Source organism: Sipha flava, unplaced genomic scaffold, assembly GCF_003268045.1.
Source record: "Sipha flava isolate LNK unplaced genomic scaffold, YSA_version1 0_pilon_pilon, whole genome shotgun sequence".
Classification (NCBI taxonomy): Eukaryota; Metazoa; Arthropoda; class Insecta; order Hemiptera; family Aphididae; genus Sipha; species Sipha flava.
The window spans coordinates 800,884-823,814 of record NW_020271713.1 but is presented as its reverse complement, the minus strand read 5'-3'; the positions used below and the strand labels follow the sequence as shown (position 1 = coordinate 823,814).

The 22,931-nt window shown below is 37.4% G+C and overlaps 1 protein-coding gene across 1 annotated transcript in view; it reads right to left on the bottom strand.

Moving 5' to 3' along the window:
- Positions 1-22,931, bottom strand: part of LOC112690166 (transcription factor collier-like) — an 85,586-nt gene that overhangs the window by 13,348 nt on the left and 49,307 nt on the right. The window contains exon 7 of the mRNA XM_025564150.1: positions 3,681-3,762. Coding sequence (XP_025419935.1) covers positions 3,681-3,762 — 82 coding nt within the window. The remainder of the gene's footprint in view (positions 1-3,680; positions 3,763-22,931) is intronic.

Below are 22,931 nucleotides of genomic sequence, written 5' to 3'. Positions count from 1 at the left end.
CGAGCGTCCTTGACGTCGTCGTCGTAGTCGTAGTCACAGTCTTTCAACCCTCACCACCGCCGTCACGCGACCACCCTTCACTGCCGTGTCCAGAGTCACAACCCCCTATCCCCCCCTCGAGGGAGCCGTTCCCATGGGAACATGCTAGCGCGAGAGCGCCGGCGACGGGTCGAAGGGCGAGACACGCGGGCGCGGGGACGGTTTTAAATCGCTAAAGAACATCGCCAAGTGCCTCGCCGCACCGATCCTGGGGGTTTATAGCGTCGACGGTGAGAGGACGGATGGACGGCGTGCTCCGGGGTGGGGTTAACGTATATATATATGTACGCAGTCGGGTCATTTCTTCGAGCGTTTCGACTTTTGCTGCCGCGAAATACCCGTGCCACCATATTATTATTATTGTTATTATTATTTCTATTGCATTATATTTATTATAATAATAATAGTGTATAACGGACAATTGGATGAATTTTCGTTGGAACGGCATTACGAGAAAAAAATGAAATAAAATAAATTCTTCTGATAAATATTATAATGTCTAAACAAAAACAAGCGATTAACGGTTGATGGAATGGTTGAATAATATTGTCTTGAAAGATTTAAAATATAAGTAATGGTATTATTGTAGTATTATTGTCTGTAAAATATCTGGAATCCAAGCTGTACAGGTAAGTTTTATCAGAAAAAAAGATAATCTTTTTGAAAAACTTAAAATGTTTTATGTTTGTTTGCGTAGTGAACGGTACCTATCTACCTTCTGGTGAAAATTTATTACTCAGAAAAGTGTTACAGAAAAAAAAAGAAAAAAGTGTGATACTTAAACTTTAATTATTTATCTATAATCAAAATTTAAATTAATTTGGACGAGATTAAAATGTTTTTAACTCGATCAAATTCAACAACATTCAAAAGTTAAAAGAAATCAACAAACATTTTTATTTATTTTTTTTATCAAAGAGAAATTAGCTGCTACAAAAAAACTAGGGAAACCCTGTATATTATAACAAGTAACTCAATATACATATCTGTTTTAACACAATCGCAATTTATAAGGGACTGTGAGAAAAAAAAAAGTGGTTTTGTACCCCTCCTTCCTTCAAATTATTTTTCAAATGTCATCATCATTCGTTATATTTATATGTTTGTATTTCGTAAACCGTAATATAGCATCATATTTTTAAATATTTTCTAGTATATGTATTATTATCCGAGTTTTCATAAATCTTAATATATTTCCTGGAAATGTCACAATTGAAAAATAACATGGTACCTAGTATAATGTTAGTTAGTCGTTGGTATTTTTATTTTTATCACAATCACCAAAAATACAACCGGAAACAGTTGCTGCTCCTGTAACAAAATAGCTCGGGATTGCTGATGATTGTAGTTATTATTATTATAGAATATGATTTCGCTTTATGATATTTTTCTTATTATTCGATAATATTATGTACTATGTTGTATAAAAACCGTATTTTTTTTTTTTTTTTTGCGTTGATGTCAAAGGTCAAATGCGATATGGTTTTATTGTATACACTCCTAATGAAAAAAATTTAATCAAGTTACACCACTATACATATCATACGTACGTACATGTATATAATATCATGCGATAGACGATCACTGCACCATGTACACGCAATGTATTATGTAATCTCGCGTATGCGTGCGGTGGTCAAAGTTTTCTTCAAAAGTTTCCGTGGTCAACGTTATATTTTTTTATTTTTTTTTTCTCCCACTTCCATTAATTTTCACCCTAAATTTATTTCGTAGAAATCGCACTCGCGAATGTCTGTAGAACATCGATTGGTTTAACCATAAGAATTTTTTAAAAAATTATAGTAATCTAGCTCGTGGGTCTGGATTAGTGTGCGTATACGCGGGTGGGCTGAGTTTTTTACGCTTTTTTTATAAGTTGATCGTCTAGTTTACGTCTAGCAATGCACAGAAAAAGAAAAAAGAAAAAATTACGATTTCTATACAATAAATGTCTGTACTATAATTGAACAGGGCCACACTGCAATGTTCGATGTCCACTTATTCTTCAACTCGCTGAAGATTCCTTTTACTTTAATGCATATATATTTAAATATATATAGTTAAATAAATATAGTTCATATAGTATACAGAACACTGTGATGCACTGATGCTCACTAAGTTGAATTTCGATTCGCAAATATCGTCACCACGTGGATAGATATTTGATTGTAGAAATCGTTTTTGAACACATATAAGTATATAAGATATCGTACTCGACGGGAGATATTAACATTACGTCGTTTTAGGTACATATACTAGGTACACTCGATCGTCAGGGTGACATTAATGGGTATTATAATATAATATATACATATATTATTAAATTATAATACCATCAAATATTATGTTGACGGCGGAAATACGCGATAGCAACGCAATAGTGGTTTTAAGGTTTTTTTTAAATCTAATAATGCGCCAGCGTATATTATATGTAGTTTGGTCGGAGGAAAATCATTTATTAAACCAAGCATTGAACTGATGTATATTTAAATTTTTGTAAACTTCTTTTTGTTACACCTTTTTCATTCAACTCCAAATACTATGTAAGATTCTTTTTTTTCTTTTTCTTAATGCAGTTGTATTACGTATGTATATTTTATTTTGCTCGCTTATTATGCGAACTAATGTTGTTAAAACTTTTAGTCCTGCCTACTTATAGCCCCGAAACTGCCGGAGAGTCTTGACATGAATTCTGGCTGTTTTGAGTAATTTTTACACAAAAAGCTTTAAAAAAAATAATTAATACGAGTAAGATTCTCAACTATTCTTCTCTTTCTCTCTTCCTCACTCCCTCTCTGTCTATCTTTTCCATTCACTCTTCACGGGTCTCATTTGTTCTTCTCAAAACGTTTGTTTGTTTATTTTATTTTTATTTTTATTTCTTACTTTCCTGTTGCTTAGTGTTTGGACGGGATCGCATTAATTATGCACCGTAATAGCATTTTATATTCTTGAAATTGTCAGACGAAAGAAACTTTTTATTATTATTATTATTATTTAAACGCGAAATGTGATAAAATATTTATAAAAAAAAAAAAGATCGACGCAAACGTATGTATAAATAAGGTGGAAAAATGTGCGACACATATATTTATTAAACAAATGCTTTTGACTGAAGATTTAACGACGATGGCCCATAACCAGCGTAACGCGGTATTATTTTGTGAATAACAACTATGCGCGTTTATTATAATTATTAAATTTCTTCGTTCGCGCAAACTTTTAATTTATATTGGTATGACATGCGCGTAGAAAACGTCAACGAAGATCGTTTAATTTTTCTTGTTTACGATGTTAACCCGCAATAATCGGAGTACATAATGTTATTAAAATTACATTTCGTGTTTGAACGACGTATAGGACACGCACGGCAAAGCCACCGTATAGACGGCGTATACCATTTTATGTTTGCACGTATATACATATTATAATACTGGAAAACCCTTTTACGTTAATGACTTGAATGAAAAAATATCCCTCAGGTTTTTTTTCAACCAGGGGAACGAAGGACTACCTTGTCGGTGCTTATACTTGCGTATACTTTCACTTATATTGTATATCAAAATATTTTTCACTTAAAATATATAGATTATTATAAAAATACATTTATTTTTATTTCTTATTTTTGACAGACGACTTACTTGAAACCTTCGCATGTCTCTGGGATTGCCAGCGTTTTTTAAACAATTTTGATTGCACTTCAAGAAAAACTTGAGGAAAAATCTATAAAACAAAAACGTGTCATTTCGAATTAGTTTTGTAAAAGTTATAACATATTAAACAAACAAATATTAGTAGTATTTCATAGAAGCACAAAAAAATTATTACACGTCGTGTTATGAGAAACAGTATTAAATTACATTGGGGGTACAACATTCGCATTTCAATAATATTTCTAATTTTGTACATCAACAAGTGTTCATCTTAGATCGTCGAGTAAACTCGTTCTCGTGTTTACTTGCAGTACGAAAATGAACACAAACACACACATTTATATATATATTAACTATTAAATGAAATTGTAGAGTTTGCGATGGTTATAAGTATGGCAGCAAGACGACGTTAAGTACACTTATCCGTCATAAATTCCATCACAAAATAGAATTTATGGCATCCAGGTAATAATATTGTATCGTTGTGATATTATTTCGACGAAAGTTTCGCTTTGTACCCTACCTACTATATACTAGTAATAACATTTTAACGTTTAATAAACATCGACGCCTTGCTCCTGTATAACCTAATTACTATTTGTTTCCGTTGAATTGTTTTTTCTATGTCTGTGCATTTTCTTTTTTTTTTCTTCGCTGCGTTTGCAACGCGATAAGTGCCTGACGACGTATAACGAGACAAAAAGCCCCCAGGATGCTGTCGGGGTTGCAGAATGGCGGATCGGAAGAATATTTAGTGAATTTATATGTACTTCACTGTATGTATATGTGTATGAATATACATGCGAACCCGGGGGCTTAGGGCGTAAAATTGCATTATTCAATAAATTATTATGGGGTAATGAACGTATATATACTGCGCTAGTCTTGTGAGTGTACGGTATGCGTGTATGTGTATATACGCACGTTCAATAGTCGCATGATAAAATGATCGATGCACTTTGCCAATCGTCCCCGCAAATCACCCTCCCACGCGTACCCTCTCGTCCGCACCCCGAGATCATATTATTATTATGGTCGACTATCACGCGCACACGGTTTGTTAGTTTGATAGAACGTATAATCTTCGGCACTCCCTCCCTCTACTGCGAACCCCGCTTCGGGGCGACTTCAGTCGCGGATGGTCGTCGCGAAAGACCGACGTAAACGACAAACCGTCTCCGCTGGTCGATTCCCCGAGGACTTTTGTACAAACACACACACACACACACACACACACACATATATATATATTTATATGTACACTATACGTATTCAGTTGCAGTCCGTAATGTATAATCCAACGCGCCGCCACCATAACAATAATGCTCGTGGTTTGTTTGGGTTTTAATTTTTTTTTCCACCGCTATCTTTTGTTACTTTTGTCGTTGTTCGTGTCGTTCTTACGTTTCTGACGGTTACACACCGATCGAACTGATTGTTATACTCGTCTTTGGTCGGAAAGTGACGTTTAAACAGCGGAGTCCTAGCAATAAGATTAAAACAACTAAAATATAACTCCGAGAGTAGCTGTAGTTGTGTCCTTAATCGGGGAATCACTTTATCATCGCACGAACCTCGACAACTTTATAATTTTTTGTTTTTTTTTTTTTTTTTTAGTTCTTTTCAACTACAGTCATCGTTGGTGATTTATTAACATTAGAACATCAACAGCGGTATTTATTTGTTGTAGCTTTTGAGCAAACAAACTCACGTGTACGAAAACGAAATGCGTTTCGACCGTATTCCTACACAACCGTACGGCGGTGACGTATGTACGAGAGTAGGGCACACGCGAGGGATTATAACATTTGGCCAGTACACGTCGACGGCGGCGCACGTGTGTATTTTTATCGCGAACTATCGGCCCCGAGATCAGTACACACGGGACGCGTGTGTACACGGTCGTGTGCCGAATAAATCGATTTTCGTGCAGATAACAATCTTTAGTAGCGATATTACGACGACGACAGCGATGATTATGATTATGATGATGATGATGATAATAATAATAGTAGTATTTACTTTGCGAACGTACGGACAGCAATAACTCGCGGATGGTTTTGGTACGTCGTCGTAAATACTATTATATTACACACGTTCGTTGCGTGTTTGACAATATATTATATCGACTAGACCGCACGCGTTCTGTTGTGTTACCTACGCATTAAATACGGGCACGGGCAATGAACGATTTCACGATAAGTCACAGAAGGACGGTCCACAGCGGTGCGCACGACGTGCCGGAAGTTTCACAATCGTATACCGGCAATAATTGTCGCAGAACAATACGGGCGGGGTTCGACCCCGGTCTCTGGACGCGATGCAAAGTGCGTCGACGGACGGGACCAGTCGAATTTTACACCACAGAAACGTGTTTACGGTACTGGTTCCGGGCGAACGGTCGGCGAGTTCGAGAAGTACTGAAGTTTCGACTGCATGATAGGCGTTTCCGTGTTCTCGTAACGACCGACGAATGTTTTTGTACAATCCATTACATAAATGAAATAAATTAGTTTTCGCCGATAACATATTACCACACCGTTATGAGTATGAACTATTCATTAATACAAAGCGTCGGTAGGCTCTTGGCAAGTCGTATCTAAATGGTCAAGGTAACTGTAAGAAAGACGAACGTGATATTCAATGGCACCGCACATACAATAATATTATTGATCGCATTAAAATCATGATTTCACAGGGACCAAGGAGTTACGTTGGATTGGGATTTTCAATGGGGGCCCATGTACGAACGTTGCACGCAGGTAAACATTGTTGCCTCACGTATACTGCCGATGTGCGGCAGCGTGTAGCTGCTTAAAACTATGTGCGAATCGATTAATATAGGATTCCGCCTCCGGGTCGGTCGATTGGCCCCTCGAGATGTAAGCTCTCCCCTTTACGTGCCACCGTTACCCTCTTGCATAATAATGATAATACTACCGACTTGACCCGAGGTCGGACAACTGTTTTCTCGCGACGTCGTTGATATAATACGTAAGAATGCAACAATATAATGATATAAATCACTTATTTATTTGCGTGTATACATGTGAATGTGCGTGAAACACTGTGAGGTTGAGTGTAGTGGCAGCGAAGAGAAAATAAACCAGAAACGCAGGAAAACAGGGTACCTACGACAGGTGAGGTGAAGAAATAATTGCATTTAGCTGACCGTGAAAAGAACGCGTGCACATTGACGTGCGGGACGGACGAAGCGAGAGGCGGAAGGCGGGAGCAGGGACTCCGTATACCTAATGTTTCTGCATTAGCCCGAAAAGTCGATGACTACACACCGACGGCAATTCCTCCCCGGGGATAGTTCAGCGACAGTCGTTCTCGTTACCCCGCAACAGTTTATCTTCGATCCTTAAGGTTTCTCTCTGCAACAACGTCGGTCTCGACCCCCTTAACCTTTACCTCCACCATACCCTTTCGTTCGACCGTTATATACGTGCACCCCCCCCCCCCCCCCACACACACACACATATGTTTTTATATATATATATATATATACATATACAAACAAAAATATATACCTGCAAGCCATCCATATACCACTTTATACACATTTACGTGTGTACTGTGCAGCAACGGCGATACTGCTTTAAAAGCCCTGACACGCACATATGGGCTGACCGTTTCGCTACAATCTGGCAAAGGGTTTTTTCGTCTCGTAATTAAATAGATCGTTCACGGCGGTTGCGGTAAATAATCGCACGCCCACGCGTCTCTTCCCATTCCAATGTTCATGAACCGCGTTTTTTTTTTCCCGTCGCTAGCAATTCGCGGTCGTGCAAAATAAAGTTTTACGTATAAAATCGTCCCGTTCGATAAGTTACACGACGATGGGAGCGACGCTGTTGTACACTGGCACGCGAGTGCTGCGCGCCACGAAAATCCAATTAGAAAAAACGGCGGAAGGTTTTTCGTTTCGAAAATATAAGAGCTATGCGAGTATGATATTGTAATAATTAATTTCGTCGGAAGCACATGTATACATAATCGACACCGGACGTTTCAGAGTGGCTGTTTTGGCGTAGTCATTTTAAATTTCTTCATAAAAATGATTTTTTAATCGCGTTTAAAAAAATATTATGTTTTCTATCCGATATATTTATTATTGTAACAAAATATAAAAGCATTTATCAGTTTTTACAGTTTTTACTCTCGTCGGTTAAATGAACGTATTTAATCAACTGTATATAGGCTTATAAAAGCGAAATTGGGAATATATTATCGCAGAACATGATCTATATTAGCCATTAGGTTATTGACGATCATTGAGTAATATAAGATTGTGAACTAGTCAGTAGAGAGTAGTTAGTAGTCACCATGGCACAAGCGATTGAAACTTTTTGTGGACGTGAAATATTTGTACATGATGGGTATATGTATATTTTTGATACATTTAGTGCAAATAAATTAAAAAAGTTTTGGCGATGTCGTGACTAAGATTCGTATAAGGCCAGAATTCATACATCAATAGAAAGTTTGAAGGTACCTAATTTAATACTTCATTATTTTTACTATCTATAGGTATATAAAATTTTATTTTTAATAAATAAATTAAATGTATTATAGTTTTAAAACAAATAAATGAACATTCGACGAATATAAAAAAACGAGCACGTGAGACAATGGAGCCTATATAAAATATCATCAATTAATATACGAGTGGATTATTACAAGCAGTAAACGTAAATATCTAAATTTTGTACATAAATTGATAATTAGTTTTAAATTACTTAGGAAACATTTACGCTGATGGAGCTTTTAAAAAACAAATAAGACGAACACGAAGTGAAATTCAAGCTGCAACTGATGCTCCAAAAGATTTGATTACATTAATAATACCTGAGAACTACCAGTTGTATTCGTAATTTAAGTTGTAACTGAACATTTTTTATTCACGGTAGTGGATTTGGAGTGGTTAGAATTTTCATTTTTGGTCATCTTCAAAATTTATAACATTTTATTAGAGTTTTCTAATTGGTTTATAGATGGCACTTTTAAAGTAGCACTTTATTTATGCTTTTTTATCCGATAAAAAAAAAATCTAACGTATGAACGGCTATTTAAAATACTGCTTAAAATACTAACCTAACCCGGGTTAAAACCAACATCAATTGCTTGCGATTTTGAGTAAGTTGTAATTAAAAATAATTTCCCTGAAGTTCAAATTCACGAATGTTTATTTAATTTGACAAAAAAATGAGCAACCTAAAATGAATAAACTGAGTTTATTTTCGAAGTATAAAAATAATGCACAACTTTTAATTTATTTGAAAAAGATTTTGTCTTTAGTGTTTGTTAAAATTGATGACATTTACAACAGTATAAACTTATTATACGATGAACTGCATGAAGATGTATTTCTTAGAATGGTTTGAAAAAAAAATTATACCGATACAGTTTTAAGAATTTTATTAAAAATATAACTTTAAACTATTAAATAATTTTAAACTTATAAATAAACGTCAAAACGGCCATACGCCGAAATGTCCTAGACCGATACATAATAGACGTTATACACACATAAGCTCAAAGTTCAGCATGTTCTTCCTTTACGTCCAATCGGGCTCTCTCTCGTTCTCTCTTTCTCTCTCACCCTTTTTTCTCGCTCTGTCATCCGTGCTCAGCCGCTCTCTCACTTCTCTATTTGCCACGCATAAATTCGAGATCACTGCCGCGGCTGCGGTGGCATGAGTCTAACGTTTAATTTCGTTCGCCACCGCGCGACTAAGTTTGAGCGCAACAAACTTGTTCGCGAACAACACACTCAGAGTGGAAGGGAACGTAGGAGCGGCGGTGTTATCTGGTGTGGTGTCGAAAACTTTACCGACCACAGCACATCGTCTCATACAATGAGCGTGGGTATAAATATAATATATATATATATATATATATATATATATATTACACCTTCTCCTTTCCACAGTCTCTATCGTTCCAGCCTTCCACCCCTTTATCGTGTTAGACGCACGTTATACGACCACGCACATATACACGTAAGTTCTTGACGGAGACGGGGTTTTGTATAGTAATAATAATAATTATTATTATTATTAGCTATAAGGTATGTATGTATGAGATAGAGTGAGAGAGAGTGAGAGAGACAGAAAGAGGAATATAGTACGGATATGAAGGGTTTTTAGGAGAGAGATAGAAGGAAAAGGCAGGAGGTAAAGTGAAGAGCACTGAAAACATAGGTGGGCAGACTAAAGTTTCGGTGGTGACAGAAGCGAATGATAGAGAGAGGAGAAGGGCTAGAGGGGAGGTGTAGAGAATATCTCGTTACGTTCCACCACCATCATCTACTGCCCGTAATATATTTACGTATAACCACGCACAGGTTACTTTAATAACGTATACACATATATTTTTAATACCATCAACGTCAAATACCACGCGATTACACAATAAACACTTATACATATTACACTACGGTAAGGTTCACGCACTGCGCGTTTTCCCAATCAATTGATTTAATCCGAATGCAATAATTATTTACGTCGAATGTGTGATTTAATATAACGTGAAATGTTAAAACAATATAACTGCATATATCTTATGCCGTCGAAATTAGGCCATGCGAGTAAACAGTTTTGGAACAACACGGAAACCGTGAAAATCTAATTTCCTATTGTTAACTCGTAGCGGTGTACACTGCAAAGTGTTATAAGCTCCGGATTGGGGCGCACGTCGACGTGAAAATAGTTTGTTTTCACGCCATATAGACCGCCGTGTTGTAGCAGATTTAATCGTTTGAAACGGATCTCGACCTTTGCGATCGCTTTAACGATTTTCACACAATGTAACCCTTTCTTAATCGGCAACAGTTTACAGACGATACAGTGGAATACGGATTACAGTCATGCGCGATAATGTCAGTCTGATTTACCGGGGCTGTTACGTTTTCAATTTTATTCGAATTGAATGTCCACCGTCATCTAGTAAATGCCAATTATTAAATGTGAACATGAAAATGTTTTGAACATGTTATCGATATGTTAACTGCAGGATAACAATAATAGATGGACGGACGAACAATAAGAACTTTCCAAAAGCACGTTCAACCTATTCATGTATAATCGTATAACGAGATAATGCGATTTCAACGTTACAAATGTATATGATTAGCGAAGCGTTAATGTATGAAACCGCGAGTATACATAGTCGAATGGGCTTGACGCAGAAACGTTGTACGAGTCGAAACTAACTTTCGTACAGCTGTAGATGTCCGCTAACGTTGAACGTTTTTTTTTTTTTTTTGGCCGTTTCTCATCGCCGGATCCTGAGTTCAGAAAACTCCATCCGTGAAGATCAACGTTGGAAAACTCACAAAATATACATATTTGCGGACGAGTATACTCGTATATATATATATATGCGTGTTTTGTAATACGATTGTAAACGTACCGATTAGATTTAGTGTCGAAAGTATCGTTTAAAAATTGTCTTGCACGTACCGCTCATGTGGGTTTGTTTTAATTGCTTTTTATTTCTCGTGTCCCTCGGTACGGGCGACGTAATCGTAACGCGGCGTGGGTCGTCGAGACCACCGAAAGTGTGACGCGAAAATAATACAATGTATCGAGAGACGCGAGGTCGAGGAGAACGGAAAGCGAAACGCGCGAAAAGTTTACGCGCCACACAGAGAGCGAAGGGCACGCCGCAGTGGAAGTCGCAGTCGTCGGCGGCGTCGTTCCCGTGGCAACGCGTTTTAGGGGACTCGAGTCGCCTTCCATTTTCGCCGCGGCACACGATGTAGCGCCGAACCGAGGAGAGGGGACTGTATGACGATGGTGGTGGGAGGGGGCACGGGAGGGACGGAAGTAACGGGGAAGGGACAGGAGGAAGGGCCTCCGCGCCGTCCGGTAGGACCGGAGGACTTGACAGTGCGTACCACACAAACACGCGCGCACACACACACATATACACACACACACACACGCACGCACATTTATATGTATATATATATATACATATGTAGGTACGTGTACAGTGAGTATATAGTGCACGCACGTAAGGAACGGTTGGCGGCGAAGGGGCTCACTGGTGGCAATGGCTTTTCCGACTCGCCCCTCCGTCACACCGCGGGCACGATTTTCCCTCACGCTTTCCGCGCCCTTTTCCGGCCGCGGTGGCGGTGGCGGTGCGCGCGCACGCTTGCGTGTATATGTGTGTTTGTGTGTGTGTGTGTGTATGTGTGTATGTGTGTGTGTATGATGTTTGCCCCGTCGCGTTATATGCCACCGCCGCCGAACCCGACATTGCGTACGTATACATCCTTGCGACGGCGACCCGACTTCGATCGCGCGCGCTCACATCAAATCCCCCATATCTCCTCCGACCAAAACGCAGTTTTTCCAAACCATTTTCGTTTTTCTTTATTTTTTTTTCTTTCCATATTCCACGCCGTCGACTTGTGCGGTTTTTCCGACATTCTCGCTAGTGCGAAACTCTGTCGGTCCGGTCTTCGTATCGTTTATTAAATCACATGCTGCAGTCCGCGACGCTTCGCCCGAGACAATCATCGTGTCCGTTTAATTTTTTTTTCAAACATTCTTCTCGTGGAACAAAAACGCTAATTAAACACACATTGAAATCCGTTCAAGTGTTTAAAGTTTGCACTTAACGGACGGAGGATTGCCGACTATATAAAATCTGCGAATGGAACTTTAACACGATTTTCAAAAAATCATAATAATTTTAAACAATTATTCTAAACGAATAGTTCTATGCACGTCTAAGTAGATTGTATACATTTTTATATTCGAGCATAAATACAATAACACATAATGATATTTATTAGAACACGCAGACATTTGTTTACTATATAGTCCGCGGAGATGAATGATATATTATACGAGGTTTTTTCGGTATCGATTTTAGTCTCTAAACACTTCATACTGTATAAATGTCAACTGTCGAGGTAACTTGAACCTGTAAAACTCGGATTACATTTTAAGTACCTTTTTTTATGTATTTCAAAATACACTCGTCATAAGAACCATAAATATACTACTATCTAATAGTTTCTTAAATTCGAATGTATGATATATATTTATGAAAAAGTTATAGGAAATATTAAAAATACAGATAAGATTGATGTGCGATGATGTTTGTTTCATCTTTAAAGCATTGTTCTAGATCTTAAGTTTTTGGACGTTATAAAATAGTGTAAATAATGTTGTTTAGAAAGTATCCTGCTAGTTAGTGCTTACACTAAATATTATTTTTAATTTAGGGAAATCGGACAATTTGTATTTAAATGTATGGAAAAAACGCTTTTGGGATCAGAGTGCACGAAAAAAGAAGAAAGCTTATAATTTCTATAGTATAATAACGTATAATTTGTAAATAATACAGGAAATGTATTGTATGTGTATACTCGTATTGAAATCTACCTGTATTATGTGTAATGTTTTCCGGTCGGGTTAGCTAAAAGTTATGATATAGGTGAGATTCGTGTAAAAAAAAAAAAAACAATAAGTGCGTGTAAAATATCCAAAGAAAAGTTTTAGTGAGAAAACGTGGAAACTTTCCGCACCCAATTCGCTCCTCGCATTAAAACAAACGCGCTATACGAGTACAGTTATTAATAATGGATGAGGCGAGAAAAAAGCGTGTTTTCCGCGTTCCTTTTGTTGCATTCTCACTGCACCTATTCAAACATTATTAATTTAAAAATCACCACGGTGTCTACGTGCAGAGAAGGCTCGAAGAAATTCAAAACTATGCGCGTTTTCAACAGTTAAGTTGTATTACAATATTATTCATGATACCGGATGAGTAAATTCAATCGATTGCGTTTTATTTATTTTTTGTCGAATAAGAATAAAATTCTTTATCCGCGCAGGACCTAGAAGCGTGCCTGTGCATTATGCACATGCATCGTGCGACTTGACATGCATACAAGCGCGTTCGCCGGCCGAGACGGATCCGGGTGGATTTAATTTCACGCGGATGACCAACAAAGTGCGATCCCAATTTCCGGTCAGGTATATCTTTACGTCGGGCGCTCGTCTCCGCCGGCCGAGGCACGTTGCGAAAACAATCTCACGCGTACACACGAACGACACCACGTCGTACGTACGTAACGGAGGGTCCAGTCAGCGGAGTGCAAAGGGCGCGCGTGCGAGAGAGAATATGGCGAAACGGTCGGGCCGAGATAAAAGTTTACTTATAGCCGGCGCCCGCTTGTGTACGTAAACACGTGTGTGTGCGCGCGTACGTGTACGTTGTGTATGCGCGCCGCGGCAGTAGTCGGCGGCAAGTGTAAGTGTCGGTATAGCGGTGGGTAGATAATTTAAGGGGAGGGCTGGTGGCGTTCGTCGACGGGGTGGTGGTGGTGGTGGTGGTGGTAGCGGCGGCGGCGACGACGACTGAAGGGTCGAGGGTAGGAGAATGGTGGAGTGGAGACGAGAGAGAGAGAGAGAGAGACACGCACAAAGAGACGAGGAGAGAGAGACACGGAGAGAGTATTGACTCCGGTTCCCCTGGGCTTGGGCTCCAGTCAATACCGCTGGGACCTCGCCTTACGCGGTGCGCGCAGTACTTCCCAAACCGAGTGTATTATAAACTCCAAGAACCATGTCCGCTGCACTGTATTATGTTGCTGTTTTGTTCGTGTTTATTTTTTTTTCTCTCTCTTTTTCTCTCGAACCTAACCGCGAAAATCGCTACGAAATAATACCGAGACCGCGCGATATCGTCACCGCACAATTACGTACGCGCGTCCGCCTGTACCTACGCGAAAACGTCTACGTTGGATCGCAATGTATAAGCGTCGCATAACGTCTCAACGCGTCTGGGGCCCCTTCGTTGCGCGCGCAGTAGAATCGGTAACAATATAACCGTTTACGCGCCGTACGCATCGCATCATCAATTATAACAGCAGGTACAGGAATTATTATTAAGCGATTGCCGCCGATAAACGAGTGGGTCTAAAACCGTCACGGCCGTCGCTGCACCACGTATCGCACATAAAAAAAAAAATAAATAAATAAATAAAAAAAAAAAAAAACGTAAAAAATAAAATTAGCGCGGCACGTGATATCCGCTTGTTGTTATCGTCGTTCGAATTACGATGACGGTGTAGAAAGCATTGCATACTATAGTTAAGATTTCGAGTCGAATTGTTAAACGCATCGATTAATCTATAAGCGCCGTGCGCCCGAACCCCGGTTTAACCTCTCTAAGTGCTAACAAAAAATATTCCGTAAACGAAAACCAAAATTTTAACACTTTAAAGGGTACATTTATAAATGTATACAATAAACATCGTCTTGCGCAGATAAAAACAAATCATTTGTCAGATACGTTATGGCGTACTAAACGACTGTCGACAACAATACTACATTACTAAGTTCGTACGGTCGTGGATCTGTAATTGTATTGGTATGAACTGTATAATATTACTACTTCGATGATAACAGTTTCAGATTTTTGTTGCTGGTATAAAAAAAATGTTTATTTTTTATATATATTTGTTTGTTTTATTTTTAAAATTGAGTTAAAATAATTTATAAATCTCGAATTGTTAGCGAAAACATGTAAGTTGAACGAATCTACGTGAATAATAATTATTTTGCTAATTATTAGTAAGAGATCAAAAGTATTGATCAATAATTTTTTTTTTTTACAAAAATCGGGTGTTATTTACTATGTGTTTAGATAAGAACATTGATACAAGTCAATAATATCAGTAGTGCATTGTATTATTTAAAAATAAAAATAAATTCGAAATTATTGATTTGAAAGTTTTGCGAGTCGTAGAAAACCTGCTTTATGGTTTTTTTTGTAGTTTATCGATTGCGGTTTGAAGACTGCGCTGACAAACGACCTTTGAATTCTGGCCAATGCAGTTTCGATTGACAGAAGTTCGAAAATATTCTTTTAGGTCTTACTGCATCAGCACAATGTTGTACAGAAAAAAAACAAATTTACATAAATATATATTATTATCGAATAACCCAATATGGTTACGTCATTTCGTTATAAATCTAAAATTAAAAACTGATGTTTTTTTTTTTTAGTCTGATGGACTCGACGACGAGGCGCACAATCTAACGTCCATATACTCGTATATATACCCGCATAAACGAACGTATGTGTCCAAAGCACATATTTTATACTAGTATATGTTACAGTATATTATGTTAAACATTAAAATAACGTTATTTTCTAGTAAATAACAATAATTACCTAATTAACTAGGGATTATCGTGATTTATTATTTTTTCGGTTTGATTATCGATAATTTCTACACACGATGGAAAATGTTGTTATATAATGTTATCTTAATGGTATTAGTTACTGGATAGTATTACAGCTGCAGTAGATAGAACTTCGGACTAAGATTTTCTCTAATATATAAATAAAGTATAAATAGGCTTAGTGGGGCTTACTAGTTTATTGTAACTATAATAACTTTTATAGATAATAATTTTGTCAGTCCTTCACGGAACGCGTAGAATCGATATCGTCGTTACATCGTCATACTATTTTGCATGCTAAAATATTCGTACAACATTGTGTTCATTTTCTTTAAAGTTGTATTTACTTATTATTAATGAAATTCAATATGGACGAACTTAAAATATACATATCTAGTATCTAGTATTTAGCTGTCTTTGGTGTACGCTGACTACGGTGAATGTTTGACTAACCCTATTATATATATATATATAATATAAAGTACACTCGCGAAATGCTTTTTCTTTTTCTGCCAACGCGCCGCGTGTCAGACCCAATAACGTTACTATATCGAATTTCGTAAGCTCGTATCTTCTCGATCGGCCCGTCGAATCGCATTAACAGCAGATATTGGTAAAATTGTCGTGGAAGGCGTACTGAAGTTTTTGATGGGTTGTATAGGGTTTCCAAATGCACGGTATATGCCTCCAATCTCTCCCCCCCTTCTCCAAATTTTGTTTTTATATATAAATGATAATATACGTGTTTAAATAAAACGCATATAATACGAGAATAAGAATAAAATCTAAACGTATTGATTTACGTACAAAATAAGTTATTACCCTTTTTATATTATAAAAGGTATATATTTGTATTTTAGAACGGATTTCGTAATAAACAGATAATATTACAGCGAATAAATTAGTAAAAATTAGTAAATAGAACAATGAGCATAATTTAAGTCTTAGAGGTAATCAATAACAAACTGTACGGTATCAACGATACATATTCAATATTCAATAATCAACAATAATTTAATATATAATATATATTATACATATATAAGAGTATATTATATATATTATAATATATTATATTATATACTCTTATATGTATATTACAAACAGTAAACGCTACTGGAGAAAATTATTTCAAACCGTTGTAAAATAAAATCTGCAGGTACGTAACGCGTTAAGTTATAATATTATTTTATGTCTTAGTCATGTTTTACACACAGAACCTTTATAAACACTGCAGTATATCAGAGTTTCATTGTAGTGTATAGTATAGGTATTGACAAAATATCAAAAAAAAGTGGAAAATTTACATTAAAAGTTAAAACTTTTAGAACGATAAGTGGTCCGTTATTGGTCACGTACATTTGCTGTCATGTCTTATAACAATAAACAAGTGAAAAAATAACGTTTAGTTGAAAAAATGGATTTAATTATTTTAATATTTAGTGTATATACTTATTCGACGAAGATATAATTTTTAGTTTTAAAAATTAAAAAAATAAAAATGTGTACAAAATAAAGTTGTCTAGAGTTAAATTTAACTTAAATTAAACTTAAATTAATCTTTGAAGAAAAACTTTGCAATAATCAAAATTAATGGTTGTACTGTAATAGTACTATAAGCATTTTTCGTTAAATACCATTTTTAAACCGGTTAGTCAAACGATCTATGTGATGATGTTCAATCACGTATTTAAACTACAATTTTTTAAATATTTTGTTAGATTTAATTTTTGAGAATTTCGTTTTGTAAATATGATGATATAAATCAAATGGTCCGTAAAAATAAATTATTTGTAGTTTTTGAAATGATTTATAAATTATGCTATCACATGGACAGTAAATCTGTTCGGGAAAATCGAGAAAAGGCCTATGGCAGATCATACATACGTGTCTATAAACTGCATATGACGAAATTAAAAAAACGAAAAATTCAAAAAAGCCGATAAACCCGTATGCCCTGCGTAATATTAGCGTGTTGACGAGCTCACCGAGCATAATTTATTTATTCGTATGACCAACCAAGCATAATAATATATACGTATTAAATATATATTAATACATTTTAAATACTTAAATCCAGCCGCCGCACCATCAAGCCACCGGACGTTTCCAACGCTTTGGAAGTTTTTTGGTCGTTCCGTGAAGCTCAGTTTTACCGCGAAGTAAACAAATAATTATTGACTAGTTGGACAATATAGCACCCGAGAAGCGTATTACGGTAGCGGAAAATAGTTGAAAACCAATTGGAGCTTAAGTTTACAATCATTTAAGCAAATCCCCGCGAGCACGTTAACTTGACACTCGTGCGATGTAAAAGACGCGTTCGCAGGGTGTATTCCATTTCAGCCCCCGTGGAGAAAACTTTTTTTTTCATACAAAACTATGGCGATAGTTAACAAAACATGTTTTTTTTATCTCTACCCTTCCTGTACAAAATATAATACAGCTACAGCTACGTACGCAATGTAATTCGTACAGTGTCAATATGTGCACTCATTATGAGTATATTATCATTATCATAATTATAATCATGTAACGGTTGAACGTTGATTTTTTGGGCGTACACCTTTTGGGCGAATCGACCCAAAATAAAGTCTGGTTGGGCGAATAAATATATATCGTTTGGGCGAGGATTATTTAACTAAAAAATCGTTTGGATAGTATAAAAATGCTTATAATATACACTCAACAATTAATTAAACAAAATGATATAAAATATAAATAATTAACAATAAGTTATATTTAAAAAAAAATTGATATGGATATTGATACTATTATTATATATAATATATAACTATATAAGTAGTTAGTAATCTACAGTCAAAAAATTATAAACACAATTACATATAATATAATTAGTATATTTTAAAGTAATCTATCGGCTTTGTATGAAAATGCTCATAATATACATTCAATAATTAATTGAAAGAAATCATATAAAATATAAATAATTAATAATGAGTTCTGATTAAAAAAAATATTGATAATGATATTAATAATATTATTATTTATAAGTCGGAAATAATCTATAGTCAAAAAGTTAAAATAAAAAAATTAAATTACAGATATTATAATTATTAGTAGTTTTTAAAGCAATTTATTGGCCTGATATTTTAAATCTAAATATTTTATGTATTCTAATTGGTTAATATCCTCTTTTTTTATATATATTCCATGTTTCTTGTTTAAACTCTCTATTTTTTATTTGCAATAATATCATCCGTATCTGTCATCAGATTTTTACCTCGTACAGGTAAAAATAATAACTCTCGCCCAAACGGTTTTTGGTCAAAATTATTACCTTCGCCCCAACGACCACCGCCCGATTTTTCCACCGTACATGGTAATGTTTTGTTTTTAATCTCGGTAGTCTTATTCGAAAACCAAATCATTCGAATGTAAACATAATACGATATATTTCTCCAACATCTTTATGCATTTTCGTTGAATATTTAAATTGTAGTAATTCGTCTATACGAAAATATTACTTGTATCGACGTCAATGGTGCAACCAAGGGGATGGACTCCGGGTCTGGACCCCCCTGGTACGTATAATAGTATATTAATATCATATTCTAGATATATATGTATAGATTATAATTATTTATTAGTTTATTTTGTTAGACCCCCCCATGAAAAATTCCTGATTGTTACTGGTCGAAGTATCATATGTAAAGAATATTTGAATAATGATATACTTTTTTACAGGAAAATAAAATGTTGTGTCAAACAACTATTTATATACATACTCGAATGTATATTTGCAACACTGCGCACTCCAGTTATTGTAAAATACATTTATCGGAGTATTTTATTTGATTAATTATTTAATTAATTTTACTATCATATCGACAACGAAAAGTGTTTAAAATCAACATGAACACTTGATTAAAAAAAAAAACAAATAGTTTGAAATGTATAATACTTTTCGGACGAACATCTACTTCTTTTGTGCCACGGCGTATTGTTTGTACGTAATCCCTTGGGGTGTATAACGGATTAACCGTACATTTAGGGCATAGGTCTTTATGTACTTATAAAGTATCATTGAAGTAGCCATCGTAATCGCCACTTATTTAAGATGATCACGACTGACTGAATATCATTTGCAAACCACATCGCATAACACTCACGTGTGTCGAACTGCGATTTAATTACAACGTGTTTTCGCGCGTCCTTGTATTAACTCCCGATGGCCTATTGATTTTTATTGTAATAAAGATTAGACTCGCACTCACGTGACGAATTTCCATTCGTATATGCGTGCGTGCGTTTAAGTTGGTTATACGAAATGTAATTAATAACGATCGCGTTACCGGTCGAAACTGTAGAGCGGAGACAACAGCCGAAACACTATATGGGAATACGTAGATATTGCAAGGTGTTTCGTTATCACCCCTCCATTTTATGATACCGTTAATTTATTTAGAATTTCAGAATAAGACGTGGAAAATTGACAGATATTTGATAAAATGACATGAATTATAGTTTCTGCACTTTGAAATTTATCGAAACTATACGATAACGATACGTTTGAGCGCTAAGTTCTGGCCTATTTTAACCAATGCGTTTTGATTAATTTTATATTTATGTTTTTGTTTAACATTTCTTTTCGTAGCTTAAAAACGTCGAGACTAGAGATTATTGCAGAACTCGTAGAAACCAGAGTAAAAAATAAAAATAAAATATATATCTTTTTGCAAATCATTATGTAGGTACGTACGAAAACCATTTGTTCGTACGGTAGCTGCGAAAATGACGGAGGGCGTAAAAAAAAAAAAAACCAAAACCAAATATCAGGTGATGTGCCATGATATTGTTTACGATCATGTGGTGTTCTATGCCCATACACTACTACTTAGTACAAAAATCTCAGGATATCGACGAATATCTTTGTATTCAGGCCTTGTAATATACTCGTATGTATATATATATATATATATATATATATATATACGTGCGAGTGATTCGCGTGTATGTCACAATGCACCGCGACGCGATCTGGATAATTCAATTGATCCGTCACGCGCGTTCGAAGGACGGAAACGAGTTTACGTATGCGCAATAAGACATGGTACGAAACGTACGCGGTGCGGGTCATTAGGGGTGACGAAACAGTGTTCGGATACGTTCGCGCGACTCGAAGGAAGTGAATTGTCGAAGCACGGTGAGTAAACATATCAGACTGCGTACGATTTTATAATACACGAATGTGCACGCACGAACTCGTATACGCACACGTAACCGTAATGAACGAGGATCGCGTTTAAATATATTACGCGGCAGAGGAATCTTTACCGACGGACGTATATTATATTATTATAGGCGCGCGCGCAGCACACGTAGTTGGTCGGCAACGGGGGGTCTGCAGAAGAAGCGACGGCGTAAAGCTGGAACACATGTGCTCCGGAGGGAGAATAGTATAAAGAAAACGAAACGAATCGAGGGACAGTTGTGAAAAGAACGGATGTTGGTGTGTATATGTGCGCGCGCGGCTATTTCGGAGAAGAAGGAAAAAGATTCTAATTGAATTGGTTAGCGGGTGTACGAAAAAGAAACCGATATCGTTTTTATCTCACAATGTATAACATGTTAAAACGTCGGTCGGATTTCAACTCGAAAACCACGCGAACGAGCACACGTTTCTTAGATCGATCCCGTTCCGTCTCGCCCTGCTGTCCGATATCTGTACGGTGCACGACCAAACGCGGACATTGTGGCCAGAACGAGAACTCACTTCGAGCGCGCGAACACGTCGCTTTTACATACGTTTTCCCACCGTCAGCTGCTGTTTTTTTTTATGCTATTTTCTTAACATTTCTACACGTACGTAGGGTTTGATTTCGTTGATCAATTAGGTCGGTTGGCACTCGATTGGATTTGTTGACTTTGTTGCCGAACGACGACGAATGACCACGGTTACAGGTCATCCGGAGGGAAGAGTTGTGTCGACAGTCGGGCACGTTGTAAACTTTGAAATGTGATTGCGCAGAACGTGATTGTTGTGGACGAGCGTGGGACGCGGTTCGCGAACACCGAGAGAAACACCGGCTGCACAACGGAAAAGTAGCTCGAACGGCAACCGATCAACCGCCGCGGCTCCGCGTCCGGTCATCGTACACCGTGTCGACCCGGTGCTCAGCCGGTTCGCTGTCGGTGCGCGTACATACAGACGTGCCCGCGCGCCCTACGGGGAAATATCGTCGGGCGCGCGCTAGTTTCCCGCGGCCCGGTGACAGGGAAAAACGACACGGCGGCCGGTGGCGGAGGCCGGCGGGCGGGACCAAACAAATTGCGCGACCGGCCGGCCCGTTCCATCTTACTGTCAGCTCGCAGCCGCCGTATTAACGGCTTCATGATGACATCATCAATTTCGGGCGCGCGCGCCGCCGCCGCCGCCGCCGCCGCCGCCGTGAATATAATGTACGCGGCGTGTATCTACGACCGCACGTAACGGCCACCACGTCTTAGGTGCCGCGCACGTATACATCCATCGCCTCCGAAACCCACTCGGTACATCTCTTATGTGTATATACATTTGTGTAACGCCTTCGTCGTTGCTGATAAATTACGTCATTAACGTCTTAACGGCAACCGGGTGCTCGCCGATAGACAGGGGTAACCCCGGACGAAGAGTGTGTGCCCGGGGCGGCGAGTAAAAATAAACTCGCATACATTCGACTTCCGCGGAGCGTACGTGTATTGCAGCCATGTGCGCGACTGCGTGGATCGCGGGTACGCGAGAGCGAAACCAGTGAAAACCGAATTTATCGGTGTTCTCCGAGAAAAAAATACTTATTCATGACGTCAACAATTTTATGCGGTTGGCTATTCCTTTTTTCTCGCACCGCGGAGTTACACGATTGTTAAAGTCCTAAGGAATTTGATTTTTCGCGGCACGGAAACACGCGCACGTTTCCTCGACGAATTATGCGTTTCTGTATTAATCAGCTCGAAACCTGTTAACGTCCGACCGACGCGATGCGCTTTTTATCGTTTCCCCCCTCGGCAAGCGAAT